Source organism: Micromesistius poutassou, assembly GCF_964030765.1.
Source record: "Micromesistius poutassou genome assembly, chromosome: 16".
Taxonomy (NCBI): Eukaryota; Metazoa; Chordata; class Actinopteri; order Gadiformes; family Gadidae; genus Micromesistius; species Micromesistius poutassou.
The window spans coordinates 16272085-16297565 of record NC_140286.1 but is presented as its reverse complement, the minus strand read 5'-3'; the positions used below and the strand labels follow the sequence as shown (position 1 = coordinate 16297565).

At 45.0% G+C, this 25481-nt stretch overlaps 3 protein-coding genes across 3 annotated transcripts in view; 2 read left to right on the top strand and 1 right to left on the bottom strand.

Annotated features, from left to right (window-relative positions):
• Window positions 1-3328, top strand: part of kif20ba (kinesin family member 20Ba) — a 54428-nt gene extending 51100 nt beyond the window's left edge. Inside the window, exons 33-36 of the mRNA XM_084480964.1 lie at window positions 1791-1853; window positions 2005-2110; window positions 2872-2990; window positions 3216-3328. Coding sequence (XP_084337090.1) covers window positions 1791-1853; window positions 2005-2110; window positions 2872-2990; window positions 3216-3287 — 360 coding nt within the window. The 3' untranslated portion in view covers window positions 3288-3328. The remainder of the gene's footprint in view (window positions 1-1790; window positions 1854-2004; window positions 2111-2871; window positions 2991-3215) is intronic.
• Window positions 3329-6485: 3157 nt separating this feature from the next.
• On the top strand, window positions 6486-8471 carry tmem70 (transmembrane protein 70). The gene is made up of 3 exons (XM_084480967.1): window positions 6486-6775; window positions 7365-7485; window positions 7945-8471. The coding sequence occupies exons 1-3, from the start codon at window positions 6581-6583 to the stop codon at window positions 8388-8390; spliced, it is 762 nt and encodes a 253-aa protein (XP_084337093.1). The 5' UTR covers window positions 6486-6580; the 3' UTR covers window positions 8391-8471.
• A 1052-nt stretch (window positions 8472-9523) lies between these two features.
• LOC311360863 (E3 ubiquitin-protein ligase TRIM39-like) lies at window positions 9524-11997 on the bottom strand. The gene is made up of 2 exons (XM_084480965.1): window positions 11900-11997; window positions 9524-11785 (listed from the first exon to the last, which is right to left on the bottom strand). The coding sequence occupies exon 2, from the start codon at window positions 11781-11783 to the stop codon at window positions 10158-10160; it is 1626 nt and encodes a 541-aa protein (XP_084337091.1). The 5' UTR covers window positions 11784-11785; window positions 11900-11997; the 3' UTR covers window positions 9524-10157.
• Between the last annotated feature and the right edge of the window lie 13484 nt (window positions 11998-25481).

Genomic DNA, 25481 nt, shown 5'->3' with positions numbered 1-25481 from the left:
ATAGCTCAGAGAGGAGGCTAGGACACATAGCTCAGAGAGGAGGCTAGGACACAGAGTGGAGCTCAGAGATGGAGATGGTTGTGGTTCTGGGCTCAGTGTTTAGCAGTAGGGCGACGCCCTGAGTGCTGGCGTTTAGAATGTCCTGCTAATGTTTCTCACCTTGTTTGTTTGTTGGGTCAGAGTTTGGTTTTCAGGAGGAGTAAGAGGAAGGCTCCTCAACAGGTATGACAGTTATAGTCATCATCCTCCTCATCCTCATCATGTGCATCAGTTCAGTGGGATTAGGTCCAGGCCAGTGGCTGACCAGCAGTAATGACCGTAACACCCCAGACCGTCCTCACAGCTCCACCTAGACTGAGGAGCGGAGCCTGACCTAACCACAGTCTGGACCTTGACCTAACCACAGTCTGGACCCTGACCTAACCACAGTCTGGACCCTGACCTAACCACAGTCTGGACCTTAACCTAACCACAGTCTGGACCCTGACCTAACCACAGTCTGGACCCTGACCTAACCACAGTCTGGACCCTGACCTAACCACAGTCTGGACCCTGACCTAACCACAGTCTGGACCCTGACCTAACCACAGTCTGGACCCTGACCTAACCACAGTCTGGACCCTGACCTAACCACAGTCTGGACCCTGACCTAACCACAGTCTGGACCCTGACCTAACCACAGTCTGGACCTTAACCTAAACACAGTCTGGACCCTGACCTAACCACAGTCTGGACCTTAACCTAAACACAGTCTGGACCCTGACCTAACCACAGTGATGAGTGGACCCTGACCTAAACACAGTCTGGACCCTGACCTAACCACAGTCTGGACCCTGACCTAACCACAGTCTGGACCCTGACCTAACCACAGTCTGGACCCTGACCTAACCACAGTCTGGACCCTGACCTAACCACAGTCTGGACCTTAACCTAAACACAGTCTGGACCCTGACCTAACCACAGTCTGGACCTTAACCTAAACACAGTCTGGACCCTGACCTAACCACAGTGATGAGTGGACCCTGACCTAAACACAGTCTGGACCCTGACCTAACCACAGTCTGGACCCTGACCTAACCACAGTCTGGACCCTGACCTAACCACAGTCTGGACCCTGACCTAACCACAGTCTGGACCCTGACCTAACCACAGTCTGGACCCTGACCTAAACACAGTCTGGACCCTGACCTAACCACAGTCTGGACCCTGACCTAACCACAGTCTGTACACTAGCCTAACCACAGTGATGAGTGGACACTAACCTAACCACAGTGATGAGTGGACACTAACCTAACCACAGTGATGAGTGGACACTAACCTCACCACAGTGAGTAGGATGTGTAGTCTTGGCTCATCAGGGCTGGTGGTCTGATCTGACTGCTTGTGTAATCGTCATTCCAGGGACAGCCAATGACATGAAGCCAGTTTATTCCAAATGAACATTGGTAGCCTAATGCTCAGGTTAACCATAGATTATGACAGATTGTCATATTCCATCCGCAAGAGTAATTTCTCACTTCACCATACGTCACATACCTCACCTCACCTCACCATACGTCACATACCACACCTCACCATCCGTCACATACCTCACCTCACCACACCTCACCTCACCTCACCTCACCTCACCTCACCACACCTCACTTCACCTCACCATACCTCACCTCACTATACCTCACCTCACCTCACCTCACCACACCTCACCTCACCTCACCTCACCTCACCATACCTCACCTCACCATACCTCACCTCACCTCACTGTCCTGATTGGTGTGTTTGTGTGTTTCCAGGATGACGTTGAGGTTGAAAACAAAAGAAATACCAAGACCAAACTGACCCCCCATCATGATGAGGTATAGACACACACACACACACACACACACACACACACACACACACACACACACACACACACACACACACACACACACACACACACACACACACACACACACACACCCCCCCCCCCAGTGCCCAGTGGTGAGGCTGACTTGCGTCCCCCAGGGCCCGTCTCCTGGAGGGGGGAGCGTGACGCGCAGCAGGAAGGACGCAGCGCTGCTGAGGATAGGAGGCTTCCTCCAAAGCTCCCCCACGCTGCTGGCCTCCAGAGGTACTCACTGTCTCTCTCACTCACTCACTCACTCACTCACTCACTCACTGTTCACCTCTGTAGGTTCACTCACACACTGTAACTCTAGCGTCTCTCTGTAGGTCCACTGTAACTCTAGCGTGTCTCTGTAGGTCCACTGTAACTCTAACGTCTCTCTGTAGGTCCACTGTAACTCTAGCGTGTCTCTGTAGGTCCACTGTAACTCTAACGTGTCTCTGTAGGTCCACTGTAACTAACGTGTCTCTGTAGGTCCACTGTAACTCTAACGTCTCTCTGTAGGTCCACTGTAACTCTAACGTGTCTCTGTAGGTCCACTGTAACTCTAACGTCTCTGTAGGTCCACTGTAACTCTAACGTCTCTCTGTAGGTCCACTGTAACTCTAACGTGTCTCTGTAGGTCCACTGTAACTCTAACGTGTCTCTGTAGGTCCACTGTAACTCTAACGTGTCTCTGTAGGTCTCTGTAACTATAACGTCTCTGTAGGTCCACTGTAACTCTAACGTCTCTGTAGGTCCACTGTAACTCTAACGTGTCTCTGTAGGTCCACTGTAACTCTAACGTCTCTCTGTAGGTCCACACTGTAACTCTAGCGTCTCTCTGTAGGTCCACTGTAACTCTAGCGTCTCTCTGTAGGTCCACTGTAACTCTAGCGTGTCTCTGTAGGTCCACACTGTAACTCTAGTGTCTCTCTGTAGGTCCACACTGTAACTCTAGTGTCTCTCTGTAGGTCCACACTGTAACTCTTAACGTCTCTCTGTAGCTAAGAAGGTGATGGGTCTGGTCAGCAGCTCCTCCTCTTCCTCTGTGAGGATGAAGAAAAGCAAGAAGAAGCTCTACCAGCCGCACATCTCCTCCCCCATGGACCTGCCTTCCCACCCGGTACACACACACACACACACACACCTCCCCCCCACTGTTTCTAGAACATATTATATTGTAGCAGACCACGCTTCCTGCCAACTGGCTTTATCTGGGCTGGTCCAGGAGTATGGGGGGGGGGGGGGGGGGGGGGGGGGGTGGTGTGTGTGTGTGTGTGTGTGTGTGTGTGTGTGTGTGTGTGTGTGGTGTGACTGCTGACTCCACTCTGTGTGATGTGTGTTCCAGATCATCTCTGAGGAGAGGGACAGCGACCACCTCATCATCAAGAGGCGCCTCCGGAGCCGCACCGCCAAGTAGCCCCTCTCCCCGTCCTCTCCTCCTCTCCCCCACTCCTCCTCCTCCTCCCTCTCCTCTCCCCCACCCCTCCTCCTCCGTCTCCTCTCCCCCACCCCTCCTCTCCTCTCCTCTCCCCCATCCCTCCTCCTCCTCTCCCCCGTCTCCTCCTCCCCCCTCTCCCCCACTCCTCTCCCTCTCCTCTCCCCCACCCCTCCTCCTCTCCCCCACCCTCTTCTCCTCCTCCTCCCCCCTCTCCTCCTCTCCCCCACCCCTCCTCTCCTCCTCTCTCCCCGTCCTCTCTCCTCTCTCCCCCACCCCTCCCCCCTGAAGTGCACAGAAGGAGTTTTGAGGAGTCCGTACTTCCCGTACTACTCTATAATACTGTTATAGAGTTCCCGTACTACTCTATAATACTGTACTATATATATACATATCTATACAAAGATCAATATTTAGACTACTGCTGTAGGCAGCCTGGTGTGACTCTCATTGACTGACCCAGGAGGACTGATTGACTTTATTCTGTTATCTTTAACGATGTAGTGCGCTAGTGAGGGTTCTGGTGTTTAGGATTATATCAGGACATTAGATGATGTTATGATACATGACATATATCATTATATTTAGTATGATATGTGGTCTATATCTGATCATATTTAGTCACATTTGATTGGTGCCCTTCCGTCAAAAGCATCAGGATTCCAGACCGTTTTGTTTCTGATAAAGTCTGTCCGTTATTATCACATATGTACATAAGTTAATCAGAATGTGTGCGCTGACCCTTTGTGAATGGTATGTTTGAGTTGACTTTAGTGTCTTGTAATGGACTGTATAGACATGTTCACTGAGGTGGGAGATCTCAGCTCCACAGCGCCCCCCTGCTGGAGGCGGTGGTTATTACATTACTGTATGGAGTCATTTTTTAATTATAAAATGAGAAAAAATCACCAAGATCACGTGACTCTGTCTACTGAAGACACGTAGCTGGCGTGGTGCAAGGGAAGCTTTGTGGCTGCGGGAGTCAATACCTCCCACCTGTCTTAATAAATCGTGAGTATGTATTGATTTGATTGATTTGATTGATTGTATTGATTTGACGGCTCTACGACTCTGAAAACGAGGTCGTCTTGGTTTGAAGGAACCCAGTTATGGAGACACTGACGTCCAGTTCCTCTTCTCAAACCTTGAACTTATGTTGGATGTCATTCACTATGTGGGCCTGCAGTCGGATGAGGAAATGTGATGGGATGTAAATAACATGTAGCCCATGTGTAGTTAAATAACATGTAGCCCAAGCATAGCCGAACAACATCATTATATCTAGTCGGCGGGTTGAGATGAACCAGCAGCGAGCCCCAGAGTCGTCCTCCTGAGCACCACACACAGCGGGGGAAATCCACTTAGAAACGTTCAAATCAGACGTGGGAGCCAAGTTCACCTGTTCATTTTGTTGTATGGTTACTGTTACCCGTCCTGTATTTATTAGAAAAGTTACGTTTTTATACGTTATATTTGGAAAACTTCTTGCTGCGAACAATAAAATGTGGATGTGGCTCGTTACTGATTTTGGGTGTACTGTAATACTGTTTATATACTATATATATATATATATATATATATAGGCCTACTGGGTTTTCTCCTGGTTAAAAATGAGGCGGAGATGGCAGCCATTTAAAAGAGGAGCAAGAAGTGGAGAAGGTTCCTCTTGTTGGGGTCCTTTGGGGTCCCTGAAGACACTCACTCATAAACATTGATCTAGTCATTTTGAATGTTAATGTAAAAAAAACCAATCATATTGTAGTGTATTGGTTTATTCATGTTCATATTGTAGTGTATTGGTTTATTCATGTTCATATTGTAGTGTAGTGGTTTATTCATGTTCATATTGTAGTTTATTGGTTTTGAATCTGAAGTTGGAGTCGGTGGTTCGGTGCCTGGTCTCCAAGTCGTTCTTCAGACACGGTTGGTATAGGCCAGTCGTTAAAGTGTGATTCCGGCGAAAATTTAACCTGGGTCTTTTTCGGCAATGAAGACCCATAAAATAAGCCCTCCAGACACTGGTGGTTAAAAAATGCAGATTTGGAAGCGTTGGCTGTGCCCCTAGCCAATAGCATGGAAGCCATTTGGGCTGTTGCATTGCCCCGGGCAACTTGGGGCAAGCTCTATACTCGAAAAAGTGAAAAAGTGTCTGGAGGGCTTATTTTATGGGTCTTCATGCCGAAAAAGATTCAAATTTTCGCCGGATTTACACTTGAAGTATTGCTTCCACCTCACAAACCTTATTTGCCCTTTGCAGACGACACATTTATTAAGGACCTTTCTGGCTGCTGTGTTGGCGCATAAGATCCAGTACTTATTCCTCAGCTGAGACAGCATATGGCTCCTACCTTCATGGAAGGTGACCAACCTTTCATGAAGGTCGCTCAGGATCAGCTTGGCACTGTGGCATCGCTGATCTACTCGGCCTTCCTCCTTCCAAACAGAAGGACCTGAGGGCTTTGACCAAGGTCATCGCTTCGGCCTCTGTGGGAACTGACTTTAGACAATCATCTACGAGAAAGTTATTTCTGATCTGCATGGAGAGGCTCACGTCATACGTTCCCAGGTCACCCTCTGCTGTGGTCTTCAGTGCAAAGTTTGCACCACTAGGAGATGAGACTACAGCGGACACGAGAATGGTCATCCTGTATTCTGCCAGGGGAATCATGACCTGACTTTGTCCATGAGTTGTTTAGTGTTTGTCCCCCCCCTCTCCACCAGGTGTCTTTTGACTTGTCCAATCACCAGCTGTGTCTCAGTTCAGGGGCCGCATCCTCTGAAGGACGCGGTCTGTGAAGGTGTGGCCTTCGTAGACCGTGAAGGCCGAACGAGCGTCGTCTCTTTATTAAAATGACTCAACATTACACCGTAGCTACGCTGTAATGTCCTTTGACTTGTTAGCCAGTAAGATGTGATTCAGTTTGAAAACGTTGCTCGTCCTAGAAGCGCTCCTGAGCCAGTTCCCTTCATCTTCATGTTTCCAAAATAAGCATAAATCACTACTGCATATCTGTTTGTAATCAGCCACGAACCTCAATGTGCTGACCTTTGGCATACTTTCATTTTTCTTCTTTTTATTTTATTTCATTATTTTTTTTATGAACGGTCACAGTGCTGACGTCCAGACCGGTAGGTGGCAGCGTTGTGCATGACGCCCTCCAAGTTTCCCTTTATACACTAAAACCCGCAGAAGAAGACCTGATCACAACAAATCCGCCTTCACTCTACCTATGGCGAGCGCTTAACCACACATCTGTTTCAAATATACCCCCAAAATGCTTTATTTAACCCTACTTCGAGGATTGCAGCGTTGTGGCGGCCCGCCATCTCTCAGACCTGTCAGATGTGGAGCTGAGTTGTGGGTGGAAGCCGCCGGCTGCAGGAGCAGCGGGCTGCGGAGCGCCCAGAGGACGGGCTGCTCCGGGCTCAGGAGGAGGTCGTTCCACTGCGGGAATGTCACGGCACACACGGTCAGGAGTTCACCGCACAGTTAGGGTCCATTCATGAGTGTTATGTGCTTCACTGGAAACGGGAGAGCATCACTTAGTATTATAAAGTGGTTGTGCCATGGTTGTAATGCAAATGCCATTCATTCGGCATTCATTCATCAGACCTCGAATAATACTTGACAAGATTCCTTTTGGACATTTTAGTATTTCTGTCATTCATACGAGGCCTTAACCCTGACCCCCAAAGGGACTTTAATTTGGAATGACATGTGTAAAGATTTTTGTGAAAAGAAAAACAGGACTAACGCTGTCAATTATTATTTGCATGAATAGTACAAAATACATTGGAAAAAGTAACGTCATAATGACAATCCATCATAATTCACCATAGCCTGAATTGACTCCTCCCCTTGGCTGACCTCGATCATAGAAACCCTAAATGATTAGATGATATTAACCGCAGGGAGGCAGACTTCTGTGAAGCTATACATCCCAAGTACTGTAACTCATCTCATTCCTGTCTGAACGATTGGACAACATTGGCGTCTATGGGGGTGGGTTGATTGTGTTGACTAACCTCTTACCGTCTGCTGTGCTGTTCGGTGCACAGATGCAGTGCAAACCCGTCCGGCCCCTGAGTCTCTCCTCAAAGGGTCTCTGCACGGCTGCGTCGGACCACTCTGAGCCCGGGCGGCTGGTCTACACCGGGACCCTCGCTAGAGCTATAATTGGTGAGTCAAATGTTCTTTAAATCGTTTGCCAACGCTGCACGACAGACCTGCAAAATGTGACGCAAAGTGTAAGGCTGTACCATCTGTTTTAAGATAAGTCACAATTAATGCAATTTCTGTGCAATAGACATTTGATTTTCAATTAGATTTGCTTTTTATTAATCCATAGTCATTTCACGGTTGCCATCCGTTATTTAAATGATGATAATTGACTTCACTAACTATAGCCCTACGAGGGTCCAGGTAACAAGGTGGTCCTGTTATATATCTTTGACTTACACTAGTACTAGTAATACTAGTAATACTAGTAATACTTTGAGAGGGAACTCATGACAGGAGCCCCACAGTCGAAAGGTTATGAGCTGCAGGACGACAATCTATTCTAGGTTTGTTGATAATACTTGTATTACATACATAATGATAATACATCAGCACTAATCTCTACGTGTGTCTCCTCAGGAGTGAAGATGTTCTCGTACACCAGCAGTGGCACCAGCCTGTGTCTGATGCCACACGTCCTCTTCAAGACCGGCCTGGCCGCGCAGAGTTTGGCCGTGCAGGCGTCCTTCATCACCGTCATCGGCCTCTTCACGTTCGTCACCCCCGTCCTGCTCCACCTGCTCACCAAGGGCTACGTCCTCCGTCTGTACCACAACGCCGAGCGCGACGCCTACACGGCCGTCACCTGCAACGTCTTCCTGATGGAGAAGAGGACCGTGTTCAGGCAGGCCGAGGTCAGCATCCCCGCCGTGGCCAAGATGTTCACCTCGTTCTACGCCGGCACGAGGAGCATGCTGGTGAACCCCGACCTCTTCCAGCTCCCCAGCGACTACAACCACCTGATGGGCTACGACCAGCCCTTCACCTTCAGCCAGGAGGACCTGGAGGGGCCTGGCCCACGCTGAGTGGGGGGGGGGGCGGCTTTTCCGAAAGCCCTATTTCCAAAGAACAATCAAACAACTGTAATAAATCCAGAAATGCTTTGATCTTTGGTCGTGTTGTTCTTATTTTCCAATGAATCATGTAGCTGTAAGTTCAACGGATCAGGCCAACAGTACCATAAAGAAGATACGTCTTCAAGGAGGAAACAATCCTTACTCAACTTGACCCAGGTTCATGGGTTTGGAGTGTAGATGGCTGTCTGCACGCGTGTGACTTCAATGAATAACTTGTTGGCTGTGTCACTACCTGGTGACGTCTGGCTCATGTCACTACCTGGTGACGTCTGGTTCATGTCACTACCTGGTGACGTCTGGTTCATGTCACTACCTGGTGACGTCTGGTTCATGTCACTACCTGGTGACGTCTGGTTCATCTCACTACCTGGTGAACCTCCTGACACCTTGAGCAGGGGGGAGACAATTAGCTAATCTAGACCAGCATGTTGCATCAAATCTAAAGTCAAACCATTACTTACAGCTCAGTAATTGCTTTATTATTGTATTTGATATACAGTAGAATTAAGTAGTATAGTAGTAGTATAGAAGTAGTATAATACAGAATATTATTTGGTTTCATAATAATATACAAGATCACAATAATGAGCAAAATAATTGCAATTATCAGTTTTGTTGCACTATGGACACAGAGCTACTAACTGTGACCTTGAAGGTTAAGCAAACCCTAAAACAACTTTGAACTTCTCATCCTTTGTAATTGTAATTATTGCATTCTTAACACAACACTGCTTCCTTACTAAAAGTCTGATTAATGCATCACCAGCGCTAATAACACCATTACACCTGTCAGGGTCATGTGAGGAGCACGTATACACTCAGCGGACCATAACACATCCCTTTTGAGTGAGTGAGAGAGATGTTACTGTAAGAACTGGGAGGGGCTAACTGGTTTTGGCTGTAGAGACTGGGAGGGGCTAACTGGTTTTGACTGTAAAGACTGGGAGGAGCTACTGAGGTTGTCATCACTACATCATCTGGCCTGAAGACATGTCAGTGGTGGGTCTAGAGTTAGACGTGGGGTGGCATGAGGTCTTGGCAGGGGGCTTGGGACGGCAGTACGAGGGAAGAATCTAGATGCGTAAATTTATTTATTTATTTATTATTTCAGGACAATGCACATTGATGAACATATACAAAAGTACATGTAAATGTACCAGATTATAGCCCAGGGGCTAATTTCCATCTGTAGTCCTAAATGGCTTTTACAAAACAAGAACACCAACAGTACTCACTGGCAAAACAATAGAAAGCTTGCACAGGCAAAATAATTGGCAATATCCCCACTTTTAGCTTTCATTTTCATTTTCTATGCTGCTTGTCACTGTCCAGCTACTCTGGTCTGCAAGAGTCAAGATGTGAAAAGCTCTGGTTAAAAATCATTACATTAAAATGCAGTGTAGGGCCAGTACTACTTAACTAATAGTCGTAACTAACTTTTGAAAACTGGAAAAAATACATAATACAGATTATAATGTTCTACGTAACTGCAACTGTTACAATTGTATAGGGTTAAAGAGACAACGGACATTGAACAATATATTACATGTAATCTAAAAGTGTATAATGGGTTATATTTAACAACAGCAAAAATTCCTAATGAATTGATCCTTAAATGACATTGAACAGTATGATATGAATGCAGTTTTCTCAGATGGTTCTTCTCCATGGTAGAGACTCTAATTCAGGAAACAACATTAGTTGTTTTGGTTGTTCCTAGTCTGTTGGATTGACAGGTGAGATGATCAGGGGGACAGAGTTGATGCCTTCATAATTATAGACACCGGGGCAGAGGATTGGATAGAGAGGCTCAGTGAAGGAGCAGCCAGTAGCAGAGTAGATATGAACCCTGGCTTCAACATCGTAGAAGGAGACCAGACCCTCATCGTAATCACCAAACACCCCCACCTTCTGGAGCTGAGCTCTCACAGGGAGACGGACAGCAGGGCTATTATTAAATACCAACCCGTCCTTGCTGAATGCAATACTCCAGTAGCCATTCTCAGGGGTGAATGTGATCACACCTTTTCTGTTGATGGACTCTCTGGCCACTCCTACACACCATGCCGTCTTGTCTTTAACCTGGACCTCAAAGTAAAAGCTCCCCGATGAGAAGTTATTCCTGGTGAGAGTACACAAACTCCATATGAATCTCTCAGGGGAGTCTGGGAGTTTCTTCCATGCAGCGCCATCATGTACTTGTTTCTCATCCTCAGACAGGATGAGACGGGGGTCAGCTGTATCAGGATCCAGAGTCACATCTACTGCACACTGCTGGACGCTCTGCAGTTCAGCATCACGCAGCTTCTTCATCTCCACGCTCAGCGTCTCCTCCAGCTGGTCCAGGGAACTCCTCAAGGTCCCCACGTACGACGGAGGACGGACCTCCACCGCCGTCCAGTCCCTGGCGGGTGGAGGATCCTTCAGGGATCTGAAGGTCTGGAGGAAGTTGAAGTGGTCTTCGATATGTGAGAGTGGCTTCACCTCTGCGCTCCTATTGGTCAGATCTTCTATCTCCTGCTCCAGCTGTTTGATGAGGCCTTCAGCTCGTTTCTCTGTGGTTTTCAGTTTCTCTTTAACCGTCTGGTGGAATTCATCCCAGCATTTATCAACGCGGCGCTTCAGAGCGGTGAGGACCTGCACGCCATCGGCTATCTCTCTGTCTGCGTCTGCTTTGCTGCGGCCCACCGTGTCTCTGATGTCCTTAATCTTGCGTTGTCTCTCCTGGATCATCTGCTCAACTTCAGCCTCTATCTTCCCCAGCTGGGCCGTCTTCACTTCGTATTCCTGCTTTAGAGGCACCACAGGATGGGACTTGTGGTTTGTCTCTGTGCAGAACTGACACACAAACACCTGTTCATTTGTGCAGAAAAGCTCCAGCAGTTGATTGTGTTTCTTACACATCCGGTCCTCCAGACGGTCCATAGGCTCGACCAGCAGATGTCTCCTCAGGCCTGCCGCTCTCTGATGAGGCTCCAGGTGGGTGTGGCAGTAAGAGGTGAAACACACTAGGCAGGACTTCACGGCCTTCAGCTGGGTCCCAGTACAGACGTCACAGGGAACCTTTCCTGGTTCAACACAAGGCTGCTCTTTGACTCGTACGGGCGATCTAAACTGAGCAGCCATCTCCGACACGAGGACATTGACCCGTAGATCAGGTCTAGTGTGAAAGAGCTCATTGCAAACAGGACATTTGTACCGGACTTGTTCATCCCAGAAATGAGTTATACAGGTTCTGCAGAAGTTGTGTCCACATGGTGTGGAGACGGGGCTGCTGAACACATCCAGACAGATGGAACAGCAAAAGTTCTCCGCAGACCAGCAAGTCTTAACAGAGGCCATTCCTAGACACAGACACGTTTTATGTATTAATGATTGTACTTGATTCCTATATTTTTCTAATTCCATAACGGGAAGAAAGGTTTTAACTTCTCTCACAGTTGTGCTGTTTTACTCACCTTGCTATGCAAATAGTCTGTCAGACTATTTGTTCCAAAATGCGTTATATTTTTCTCCTGAACGTGAAAGAGAGAACTGCTTCCCCGTGTTGGCTTTTGGTTTCGTTTCTTCAACAAAGTGTCCTCCTCCCCATCACATGGCTCCTCCCCCACGGACACAGTTCACTGACGCTTCATCTTTTACACTCTGACCGGCTGAGTTCATTCTCTTCGTAGCCAAGTTCCAATGCTTTGAAAAAAATAAATCCCAATTTTTACAGTAAAGGATGTGACATGGTTTAAACTGTGTCTTGGATGTACAGGGGGGCACCTTGCCCCCCTGTAGATAATCATAATCCTTAAGGGGTGATATCATGCTTTTTCAACTTTTCCCTTTGCTGTAGACTGTACTATGATGTACACTATCGTCACTTAGAACCGTCCTTATTTTTTAAAGAAAGCAAAGTTTTTTTCAATGAAGATAACATTAAATTAATCAGAAATACAGTCTAGATATTGTTAATGTGGTAAATGACTATTCTAGCAGGAAACGGCTGATTTTTAATGGAATATCTACACAGGAGTACTGAGGCCCATGCCCATCACTCCTCTGTTCTAGTGGGACATTGTTTAGCTGATCGTGTTAAAAGGCTAATTGATGATTTAAAAAAAAACCTTGTGCAATTAGGTAAGCTGAGCTGAAAACTGTTGTATAAAAGTTTTCATGGAAAACATGAAAGTGTCTGGTATCACATGTCATTATTTTATTCTTCAGTTTTACGTGTACCAACCTAGTGCATTCTATCTCTTCCTAATTAAATTCTTAACTAGGGCCGCTAGATGGCGCTGTTGCTTTATGGAAGGCCCTTGCCAAACCTATCGCGAGTAGCCATAGTAACCAGTGGTACCATCTAATGACCTAGCCTTCCGTCTGTGGACTGATGACCTCACTCTGCTACGTGTAGGTGTGTGACTTTCATTTTGTGTCGGGTGCTGTGATTGTTCGTAGAACAAGAAGTCGCGTCGGTTAAAAAGCTTTTGCTAGAGATGACTCAATGCAAATTTGAAAAGTAGCCTTATAAGTGAACGTGGCAGGCCAATAATTACTTTGCACAATTTGTTCTCATACCAAACTATAGAATTTGACTTTTTTAAACGACTCATGTTTCTTTCCACCTCGGTTATTCGTACATTTTATATAGGCACATTATAGGAGGCCTGTAATGAGACGATTGATCCTATTTAATGATAGTAGTAGTATTCATTAAGTAAGGGATAATCACCTCAAGGCAGGGCAATAAACAGTTTGTCGTGGACGGCTTACTGTTTACTGCCCTGCCTTGAGGTGATTATCCCGTTTATTCTACTTCTTGCTTGCCAACATAATAAAACAATTAAAATACTTAAATATAATAATTATGCTTTTTCTTATACGTATTGCATGCTTATTAAATGTATACTCTGTTTGAGTTCATCTCCCTCAAAAAGTAGTCCCCTTTAGAACTGCGGTGAATAACGTTAGCTCAGCTGTAGCTCATTAGTTTCTATAGCAACCACACAAGGCTGCATCTGATCACTAGTTTAATAACCTAGTCGCTACATCGTATCTCGCTTGTGAAACTATGCATCGACTGACCCTCCGATAGATTTCCGATACATTTTAGAAACTTTTTTAAACAAGGTTTATTTTTCAATGGACCTCATGTTTGACATTTCTGTGATAGAAAAAAAATACAAGCGGCGTATTGATCTACTATTTGATGACGCTGTGCTCAGTCAGCGGGCAACCTGCCGTTAATGCCCTCTTCCCAGCCAATCAGAATCAAGCATTCTTAAACGAAGTAGAATAATAATTTATATAGTTAATCTTTAATTATATTATTGTCTGTTTTCTCCACAGAGAAAGGGATATATGAAAGTTAGATGGGCATCCTGTTTGGACAAATAACATCTACTTTTATTTAAGTTTAAGTTGATGGAGAAGTAGACAACAGAATTACTCTAAGGAGTAAACATTTCTGTCATTATGCACTTTCTCCAAATATCTTCTTTCTTCTAAATAACTCAGAAATTATTTACCTTGGATACATAGTTACATTTTGCATGGCCATACTTTAGAGCAAGCAAGATATATATATGAGAGAGAGAGAGAAAGAGAGAGAGAGAGGGGGGGATATATATAGAGAAAGAGATGGAGAGAGAGGGATAGAAAGAGTAAGAGGGGCATAGAGAGAGAGAGGGAGAGAGATGGAGTGAGACATTGATAGAGAAGGAGTGAGATAGAGAAAAAGGAGATAGAATGAGAGAGCGAGTGCTGAGTGTGTCACTAAAAGGCCCCATCACTCCAGCGCTCACTTCTCCTGGTGCCTCAGTCCTGGACGTGTGTATTATCCTATAGTTGATTTAAGGATTAGCCTGGAATGGGCTTGCTGGCAGACAGATCGGTCCAACATGCTTTGTATGCCATCACCAGCTGTCCTGAGATAGGAAGAACAGAAAAAGGATTATATATTTGATATGCTGCAGGCTATTATCTCCTCCAATAGAGCAGCTCTAAGAGGCTTTGGCCAGGAGAGGGGGTGATGGGGTGGACTTTGGTGCGCTTCTACAAAACACTTTATCAAACACAAGGCATGGATGGCCTTTTCACAGTAGTCATCAGAAATGGTGAGAACATAAGTGTATATTCCTGCCGCTCCGATCACCCTCCCGCTTACTGCGCGGCTTTAGATGAAAGGAAAAAGAGTCCTTTTTTAAGATGCTTAACTAAGCAAAAGTAATCTTCCTTCTCACATGTTTAAATGGTGTACAAAATATGATGTTGTAGTATTAGTGAGCTGTCACTCGGCGTCTACCCTGTGGCTACTTCTGATGCAGACCCTTTGATATGATAACAAAATGATAACAATAATAATAAACCTTGACTTTTGGTTGTGGGCTATTTTGTTAAATACATCAATGCAATTTTCTTGAATTAACTAAAAGGTGGCGTGACAATACATATTATACTTAAGAATATGAATTAGTATTTTCATGTGAGAATATTTTCCTGGAGGTCCACTGCATGGAAATATAAACAGATGTTGACTAACAAATAATTCTGAACCACTAATTTAATGCTTTTCACAAAAACATGCTTAAATTGGAACAAGGGCTTATCTTATTCAACGCTACAATGCCCTTCTGGTAGGCTTGTCATTCCTGTCATCTTGAGTCAAAGAACAAACCAAAACTGTACATCCATGTATGACTATTATTTACGATAAACTACCCTATGAGCTATTGATCATATGATTAGCAGTGTGATATGAATCATTATATTAATCAAAACTGTTATTCTTAGAACCAAACATAATTGCCTCTAGTTTTGTTTAAAATGGGAATTGATTCCTCTGTTGGACACAGATATGTTGACTGTGAAAACATTTCCTTCTCATTTGTGGGACCAAAGAATACAAAGAGGTTCTGTTGGTGATCTATCCAACGTACATCTAGGTGGACACGGCCACTGGTCACTATGAAACGGCTCGTAGCAGCTAATCACACCCACACCTGGTGGCATGAGCCCTTTAAGGAAACACATATTCGCTTTCAAGCAGAGCATGATTGATTTGTATGTGCGGATAAGGGTGATTCAAGATTCATTTGCCAGTCTGTTAGATCTGGGTAGTGGATTATTGATAATATATTTATATATTACATTAGTATATCACATCTCTAATTTTAAAGGGCATTTTCAGAACAAATAGTTACATATACATTACAGAGCAAAGTGATTCATACTGTGCTTTAGTTAGAATCTTGAAGTCAAAATACTAAATCCCATTTTCTTAGTTGTCTGTTAGATCCACGCTTTTTTTCAACGATTACAAAAAAGTTGTCTAAGCACAGGTGGTATGTGTCTGGTGATCATACTGGCTATAGGATCTATAACTACTGGCCCATCAACTATTATTTAAGCACAGGTGAGAATGCTCTGTTCAGGAGAAGACTGCACGTACTGGCGTGTCTCAGATCTGCAACTATATATGCTTGCAGCGCGATAGTGGGCGTGAACTCACGTACGGGAAATTGCGTACGGGCGGGCAATACGCAACTGTGCAAAGCGCTTAAGTGGTTTGTGAAGTTCGTCGTACGAGCATCGGACAGTTTTCACACCGTTTCCCGAAAGCATCGTTGCGTAACGAACGTCGTTAAAACCCTCGTAGCTAACGAGGGCTCCAGGGGCACTCGTAGAGCGCTAAGAGCATTTGGATGTGTTTAAACACATCCAATACCACGGAATGTCCAGCCGGTGACTCCACTGAGGCTAACGTTACGATAGGCTATATAGCCTATATATAAAAGATAATTCTCACGAATTATCTTTTGAACGTTTGTAAAAAAAAAAATCCTGTGCGTTTCCCAAAACATGAACGCGCGCGCACCGCTCTAACGACGGTCGTAGGCTTTGTCCACCGACACGGTGCTGAGACGGGCTCTGTAGGACGGGAGACGCAGTGTTGTTGGATGAAACTATATTTTGTGGCAGCAAAAAAATATCTCCCCATCAAGGCCAACAGCAGAGTAGCCTACAAAAAGAATAAAATACAATAATATGAATGCTAAAAATATTAAAACACAATTGATTAGGCCTAGGCCGACATATGCTGTATTGCTAAACAGCTGATTTTAACTTTGTCTTTATCATCACCTAAGAACCTAAAGGGGCACAGTAGGCCCAGACATGACACACCATTACCAATAATAGACTAGGCTATATATAATATCCTATATAGCCTATTATAAAACGGGGGGCCTAAATCAAGCGATCTGATTGGTTCCCAACCGTTGTATATTGAGCGTATACACACAGCTATGACGCCCGTTCAGTTTACAGAGTTCAGTATCACTCCGCGCCTAACTCTAACTGTTGTTTATGTATATATAAAAGCGATAGCGTAGTTCACTGAAGCCTAAAAAACATGTTGATTGCTGGAGAGGGTGGAAATGTTGTAAAGCAATAGGCACACGGTCGGCAATTTAGCCTACTATCGAGTTCGAGTGAACTCGATAGTACCCCTCGATAGTACCCCTTAACTGTGGTATAATGAGCGTATACCACAGCCTGTCGTGATCTATTGCTTAAATATATAGGCTATATAGCCTATCGTAACGTTAGCCTCAGTGGAGTCACCGGCTGGACATTCCGTGGTATTGGATGTGTTTAAACACATCCAAATGCTCTTAGCGCTCTACGAGTGCCCCCTGGAGCCCTCGTTAGCTACGAGGGTTTTAACGACGTTCGTTACGCAACGATGCTTTCGGGAAACGGTGTGAAAACTGTCCGATGCTCGTACGACGAACTTCACAAACCACTTAAGCACTTTGCACAGTTGCGTATTGCCCGCCCGTACGCAATTTCCCGTACGTGAGTTCACGCCCACTATCGCGCTGCAAGCATATATAGTTGCGGATCTGAGACACGCCAGTACGTGCAGTCTTCTCCTGAACAGAGCATTCTCACCTGTGCTTAAATAATAGTTGATGGGCCAGTAGTTATAGATTCTATAGCCAGTATGATCACCAGACACATACCACCTGTGCTTAGACAACTTTTTTGTAATCGTTTTGAGTAGAGAAAAATCGGACATTGCAAACATTGCAAATCAGCCGTGTTCATGTGACTGTCCATGTATAGTGTCACATCGGATCTGATATCATCGGATCCGTATCATACTGACTCCCGTAGAGGCGCACTTGCTCAGCAACTCTTCCTTCGAAATCATCCATTCTTGCTCTCTGTGGTTTTTCCGGTCTGTCTGTCCGCTCGTACGCCAAGTGACAAAAATCGTGCCGATCCGAGCCATCAGACGCGCCTTAAAAAGGGGCGGTGCGACAGCCCATGCGCGGGGCACGTGACCGTCACGTGACCGCAATTTTGCCTGATGCGCAGCTCGCGCGTTCTCTCATGCGCGACTGTGCAGCGCGCTTTAAGCTAACGATGCTTTTGGGAAACTGGGCCTGTGTGTGTGTGTGTGTGTGTGTGTGCCACTAGTTCCTAATGAATATCTCTGCCTGTCTAACCCTTTCCCACAGCCTTTAGTCACCGCGCTGATGTCACTAGATTGGAAGAGAATAGAGACAGTTTGTAAATAATTAAAATAATAAGACATAAAAGTAGGGGGTGTAGGATTTTTCACCAAATGTTTACTCTTCTCTATTTAAGCAGAAGCTTCTTCGGTCTTCTGATTGAAACAATCCATCTGTGGTAAATAGAATGACTCTATAATGTATATATATATATATATATATATGATATACTATATAATGTGACTGTGCTTCAGTTGTATTTCTATCATGATAGGAGGCCTCAGTTGTTTACCAAAGCCAAACAAATCAGCGGCATCAGACATGCCCTCATTAAAGGTTTAGTCATTTCCACTTCTCCATTTTTCCTAAAACCATTCGTTTCATATTTCTGCCAGTACTTTATGGTACTTTTTGATTTCCAGTATTTTTTCAGAGCCGTCCCTAGCTAATTGAATGTTATAATGGATTTAGACATGGAATAACTCGTATTACATTGCAATTTTTATTTGATTTTTCTGGCTGCCAGTTTGCCTATGCTAGTTACATTGGTGCATCGAGATTTAATTTAGTTTTTTATTTTTGGTTTAATTGAACAGACCCATTATCCCACTCAAAGTATGATTTGAAGGATTATAATTATTGAAGCCTTTTTGGGCACACATGGGTCTTTTATGGAAAAGTTTGCAATGGCGAAGCAAGTGTGTCCTGTAGGGACACTACCAGACATTCTCTGAACCGTTTCTTCTCCTGTTGACTCTAAAGCCTACTAGCTTTATCACAGATAAATACATTAATCAGCACAAACGATCCTGTAAGCACAGTTTATTGACATAGTTATGGCGGTGCTTGAATGATAAAAGCTTACAGCTTTAGACCTTAAAATCAATACAGCTTGCCATTAAAGCCTGACCCCCAGACACACGAAGAGGGCAACAATGTGAACTGTGTGTGGATGACGGCACGCTGAGAGGCACAGGCTAAACCATCGATGCACACACAAAAGATCTTCTGCATGGCCACATGCAGCACCATTGTCTGGTGTCGTTTTCTGACAAGTTTTTCTTTTAAGTCAGTTGCCAGTCAAGCAGCCCAGGCCTCTAGTCCAGCCCTGGACAGAGTCCGATTGATTGGATTGTGTTGGCTATGGTAACCTAGGTCAGTCCAGTTGATGCATTTCTTTTTATGGGCTGGAGGGGGGGTGTGTGTTTGGACGATAGCTGGTTTGAGCAACCTCACCTGGCCGGGTCTGACTGGACTCTGAGGCAGCACACCTGTGTACGTTAGTTACTCAGTAATTAATGTAAACTCTGTGTACGTTAATCACTCAATGAGGTTAAACCAGCCGTCACCGCACACTGTGTCCTGCATGCCAACATGGAGCTCCATCGTCTCATTCCACTGCTTTTACAATAATCCAGATTTTCTAAATCCCCAGCCTGCGTCCTGTGTTTGGTGTAGTGCTGCATCCACCTACAGTATGTGGCGCGTAGCAAGTGACTGCTACATTTGTATATGCTATTTGTATTTTATATATGTAGAGCATGCATTGACTTGTAGAGCATGCATTGAGCATCCGTATTTCAATAAAGGACCGTGTGCTTAAGGACAAATGGATACATGCACGTGCCTGCTAGTACTTTTTCCTGCGGATTCAAAGTTATTTGGACATCAGTTTAGTGTCCAGTAAGCTCACAATAAACCAATACCATGTATTTTTTATACAGCCTCTAGACCACCGCAAATTTGCAATCAAGAATGAAAGCAAGTGAACAGGTTGACCTGGTTGACCAGGTCAGGGTTCCGTGGAGGGAGGGCTTGGTGGCCTTCAGGCTATATGTTGTAAACAGTTCGACCATTGATCCTGAGCCGACCGGTTTTGTGGCCCCACCAGAGTTACTGCCACCACATTAAGATATGTGAACATGTTTAGAAGGTAGCGTGATGGTAGATAGCAGAGCCTTCCAAGAGCCAGGAAGGAAAATGCTCTGGCTTGAGAATTGTTGTGACAGATAACAATCAGAAGCACAGTGGCTTCTACTATTTCTGTTGTATTGTGCTTGTCCTGTCCTGTATGTGTATTTTATGGTCCTGAGTCCGATAATAAAGCTTCAATTCAAACACTATATGTTTTTTCAATAAAAAACATATTCGGAATGTAAAATCTCATCACATACTCCTTTAACTGGCAAAGACATAAATTCGATATATTCTATTTGCTGTATACATATATGTCATGAGCTGACTTTGTCCGTGAGTTGTTGTTGATGTTGATGAAGTGTTTGTTCTCCCAGTCCACCAGATGTCCCTTGACTTGTCCAATCACTTAAAGATCCCATATCATGCTTTTTCAGGGTTAATAATTGCATTTGGGGGTACTACTAGAATAGGGTTACATGCCTGTATGTTAGAAATACCCTCCCGGGTAGCCCAGTCTGCTGTGATTGGTCAGCACGCCCACCCTGTTGCGATTGGTCGCTCTGCACGTGTGGCGGCAAATTCACACCCCGAGAAGTTGTAAACATTGTGGGTCCCGGGAGGCGGGACTTCAGCACTCCAGCACCGCCCCCTGCATTATTATGGAAATAAAGTTTGAGCACAAACAAGCTGTTTGACGCACGAATACTCCCCCTGGCTCGGACTTAGATTTTTCTAGCTTAGCAGACGTAAAACAATATACGTAACATATAAAACAAACATATACAACATATACATACGTCATGTAACAGTACTCTAAAGCAAAGGGAAAAGTTCAAAAAGCATGAAATCACCCCTTTAATTCCCCTCAACAACAACTCAATCTTCCCACCTGCACCTCTTTCCCTCACCAGTGTCTCCCCATATATTCTTGTTCACTTCCTTTGTTCCCTTGTCAGTTTTTTTTTTTTTTGACCCCTCAATGTTCCCCAATCGTCTGTTCACTGGATCTATGCCTCTTTGTTCCTGTGCTGAACAACATATGGATTTTTCCATCACGCTGCTCCTCCGCCAGCGTCCTGTTTGATAGACGATAACTTTATGATTCATCTTATACTCTCCTGGTCCTCCAAGGTTGTTGGAGACACCTAATGGTGAGAGATGCAGCTCTAAGCGTCTCACAACGAGGTGTCCACTAAGCCTTGGCTCAAGATCTTGTTATCTGAGTGACTTTCTCCGCAACCCAGTCAGATTCCTGGCCAGCTAGCCCCCAGCATGCTAACCCCAAACATGCTAGCCCCAGCCTACACCTCCACCTGCCCGTCCTCATTCTGGGCTTCCTGAGCCCAAGAGACATTTTTTGGACCCTGCTGTCCAGCCTTCAGCCTTTAGCAGCGACTCGCCCTGGACCATTTCCACAGGAAGAATCGAGGAACTCAAGGAGAATGACTCCTCTGGCAGACTCAGCTGCAGAACACCGCAGAGACGCAGCCCCAACTTCTCGAGAAACCGTTTGCTGTCCCCGCCGACGCTCTGCCCGAACCCTCCCAGAGCCACCGTCGGCCATCCCTGAGACGCTCAAAACCCCGCAGACTGTCTCCGTCCAGCCCTGCCTCCGCCGCTCCTCCTCCTCTGCCTCCTGAGCGCCGCTGGATAGATGATGAGCTCCAACAGTAGGCCAGGCCAAGTTCACCACGCTTGATTCAAGAGTATTGGCGGGTCCCCTTGGCAGAAGACGCAAAGCCTTTAACAGCCTTCAGGACAGCGCTCGGCCTATGGCAGTTTACACAGACTCCCCCGGGCCTTCAGGGAGCCCCAGCCACCTGCCATCGCCTGGTGGAGCCTGTGTGTTGTGTGACTCATCTGAAAGATGTTTTTGTTCCCAGGATACATCAGGCAGGCTTAACTATCAACCCCCAAAAACGTGTGCCCTAGCCCAGCAACAGACAAGATACCTGGGCCGCGTGTCGGGAGGAGGAGTTCTACGAGGGGAGGCTGTCAAAGCCAGAAGGAGACCAGCCGCTTCATCCATCAATTGGGAAAACTAGCCACTGCTTTGACGGACTGAGGCACAGATCCACGCTGGTCTGGGAGAAGAGCAGGAGGAGTGATGAAGGGCAGGAGGAGTGATGAAGAGCAGGAGGAGTGATGAAGAGCAGGAGGAGTGATGAAGAGCAGGAGGAGTGATGAAGGGCAGGAGGAGGCCTTCCAGGATCTAAAGGAGGCTCTCTAAGAGCAGTTCTCAACAGTCCAGATCTTCACCCTCCAAACAGACGCTTCTGGAAAGGGCATTAGACGCGTGCTACTGCTACATCCGATGCAGTAGATCTGGCCTTTCAGTGAGTCCAGCAGCCTGGCACATGTCTATAACTGTCTATAATTGAACCCTACAGAGGTTAGTATTGCATGAAGACAGACCATAGCCTCTGACACACACACACACACACACACACACACACACACACACACACACACACACACACACACACACACACACACTGTATATATCTTATGTTTGTTTATATATGCTTCATTGATTTGAAGAGTGGAGATGTTTGACTTTAGAGAGCGAATGTGTTGTAACATGAATAAGTCTTGCAGACCTGTGATGGACCATTTTTCCTGTTCTCTTCTGAATGTAACATTTCAAATGGGCTCCATGTCGGGAACATCCTCACTGCAGTTGTTCTGCAAAATTGTTTCCGGAGTTCAATACATTTTTTTTAAATAAATATCTTCCCCACGGGGAGAACCTCCACCTCCACCTCCACCTCCACCTCCACCTCCACCTCCCCGAGAGCAGCCGGCCTGGACCCTCAGCAGGCGCTGACACGCTGCGGGGGCCAGGGGTAAAACATAGATACTGTCTCACATAACATATGCATTTATTGTCAAATGTACATTGTAAAAGTTTGAGCCTGATACATTGATTTAAATTATTTTAATTGTTATCTATACATGTTTTGTAAAACGCCAAAGCTATATATATATATATCAAGGGGTGAATAAGCTTGCATATGCATATATTATCAGGCATACAGGCCTTGGTTAAATGCAACAGTATTCTGTTAATATTAATAAGAATACATACATCACTGCTCTACTCTTTCTCAATCTACAAAGCGGTCCCTGGCTAAACCCGTTGAAGACCCCCGGTTTAATTAAGGGGGCAACCCTAGCACAATTTAAATGACATTACTGGTCATCATGCAAACTCATTTCAGCTCCTTGTAATACAACAGGAGCGATCATCTGTATTGTGTCGGGAGCGTGCCAAATGTCTCATATATATATATATATATATATATATATATATATATATATATATATATATCCCCTCGAAAATGAGATGATACATCTCAAGGGGCTATCCTTCAAATAAAGAATAAAGAATATGTATATGTATATGTATATGTATATATATATATATATATATATATATTCCCCTTCTGGTAGGGATTCATCACCATTTGGAGACGCAGTAAGGATTCAGGTGCTTCATCAGATCATTAACAACAGGCCAGGTGGAGGCCGTCTGGTCCCTGCTGCGGGTCCACGCTCGGCCCAGATGGAGGTTAACCTGAAGGCCTGAGACTGTCAGGACTCTGACTCTTCTCTGAAGGCTTTCATTGTCGATCAGACCAATAGCGTTATTGGCAACAAGGACAGCCTACAGAGAAGGGCTGTGATGAAACAGTATAGGAGATCGACCGCTGCTGTGATCAAACAGAAAGTAGTACTGAGAGTATGTGTGGAGGAGGTGCCATAGGGGATTGCAGGGGCAGTGATTAATTGGTATTGGTGTATTGATGGCTCATTCGTCTGTGAGTCCTGCTCCACTAACAGAGTCCAGCAGCCTGGTAATTGGGTGTACCTGATGAAATCCTAAAAACAGGAACCAAACACTGCTCTATGTGGTGAAAAAAGACCATGAAAGTACAACAGGGAACTGAGCGATGGGAGGGATTAACCATCAGGCAATGCAACCGCCTGGAAGACCCCGTTGACCCCACATATCAATTCATATATTGTAATTTACAGACCAACGATATGATCTACAAAAAAATGCAATCAGTATCAATCAATCAATCAATCAATCAATCAATCAGCCCCCCCCTCACTCCAGACCAGAAGCTCCACTATGTACTTTTGCACCCTGGCTCTACTCACGATAAAACGGTCGGATCGCATGTCGGCCGTCGGCCTCTGAGAAACTCATTACTAATACTGAAGACTTACTAAGACTTAAATACTAAGTCTTATTATTTCTTATCAAGACTCAAGACAAACCTTTCTTTTGACAGTGTATGGTAAATGTAAACACTTGGAAGTAACTGCAAAAAGTTTATTGATAAAATTATACAATTTATATTACATTACATCGAAGATGAACAGTAGCCTGCCCACAGCAAACACTTCCAAAATAACAAAACATTACAGCTGGACGTTTGGTCTTTTTTTTCAAAGAATTGAGGAATGTCATTGTGCCTTACAAATGGTATGGTTTGTAAGGCATGATACAAAAAGCAACGGGTACAAAGTAAAGATAGATGACGTTTCTGTCATGAGTTTTCAGAGCCAACAATATTCACTCCCCTGTAATCCCCAGTTTCTTACCTATTAATTAAAGCGTTCGAGTATTTAATTAATTAATCACGCAGTGTTTAATCTTGTAGTGTATAGGTTACCTGTTGTGAATTGTATATTTTGTGTATTATTTTTGCTAACTTTTACACTGTGTGTAAGGCTCATTCATTTTGTCAGTAGAATTGTCCAATTCTGTTCATACTGTAGCAAATTCTCTGCTAGAACAAAGACGTAATCATTTCAACTGATGAAAATGGCAGTGCATTAATCTTGTCCGGCCATCACTGAATACAATATATTAATTACATTTTTTCTAGAAGTCTTTTCTTTGTTATGGGTATGTGTTCATGTATTCCTCCCCGCTTTAATGGGTTCATCCCGGGTGCCGTGAGGGGGTGAAAGCTCAGACGGGCGGCCGGGCCTCTTTGGTATCCACTTCCTGCTCTGTGCCGGCGTCCAGACGGAGAGAGAAGACTCCGCCGGCCACGCCCGCTGAAGCCCAACCCGTGTGTTCTGGTGTGACCCACATGTTGGTGCTGGAGGGGGAGGTGTGCCCGCTCTGTTTCTGGGGTTTGGTTTGGTGAGCGTGGTTCAGTTTGGTCTGTGAGGACGGCTGCGGTCCGAGCGCCCGTTGCGGTCTCTGATGCTCCTGCGTTGTTTTTTTTCGTGTGTTGCCCGCACGCTGATTTCTGTTGTGGTTAAAAAACCCTCAGTTGGATTCATGATTTGCGTGTCTATATAATAATAATTATATATGTTGCGCCTCTGTAAAGAGTTGCACGAAGGAGAGGTCGTAACAATATCAAGTTAGAAAGGATATTGTAAATTTAAAACACATTTGTTTTGATGCTTTTTCTAAGCACACTTCACTTTTTCTTGCTGTTAACCAATTAAAAATTTGGAACAAATTATAATTTGGAATTTCAAATGGAGTTATTTTTTTTACACAAAAATGAAATTAGATTTCTTTTGTTATTAAGTGAGAAAAAACACGAGTACAAATAGTATGAGTATGACATTCACAATTGTA

Coding starts and splice junctions, on each gene's coding strand:
- LOC311360863 (XM_084480965.1), bottom strand. CDS start 11,783: ATGGCCTCTGTTAAGACTTGCTGGTCTGCGGAGAACTTTTGCTGTTCC.
- tmem70 (XM_084480967.1), top strand. CDS start 6,581: ATGCTTTATTTAACCCTACTTCGAGGATTGCAGCGTTGTGGCGGCCCG. Junction 6,776..7,364: donor GGAATGTCACGGCACACACG/GTCAGGAGTTCA, acceptor TTCGGTGCACAG/ATGCAGTGCAAACCCGTCCG. Junction 7,486..7,944: donor CCTCGCTAGAGCTATAATTG/GTGAGTCAAATG, acceptor GTGTCTCCTCAG/GAGTGAAGATGTTCTCGTAC.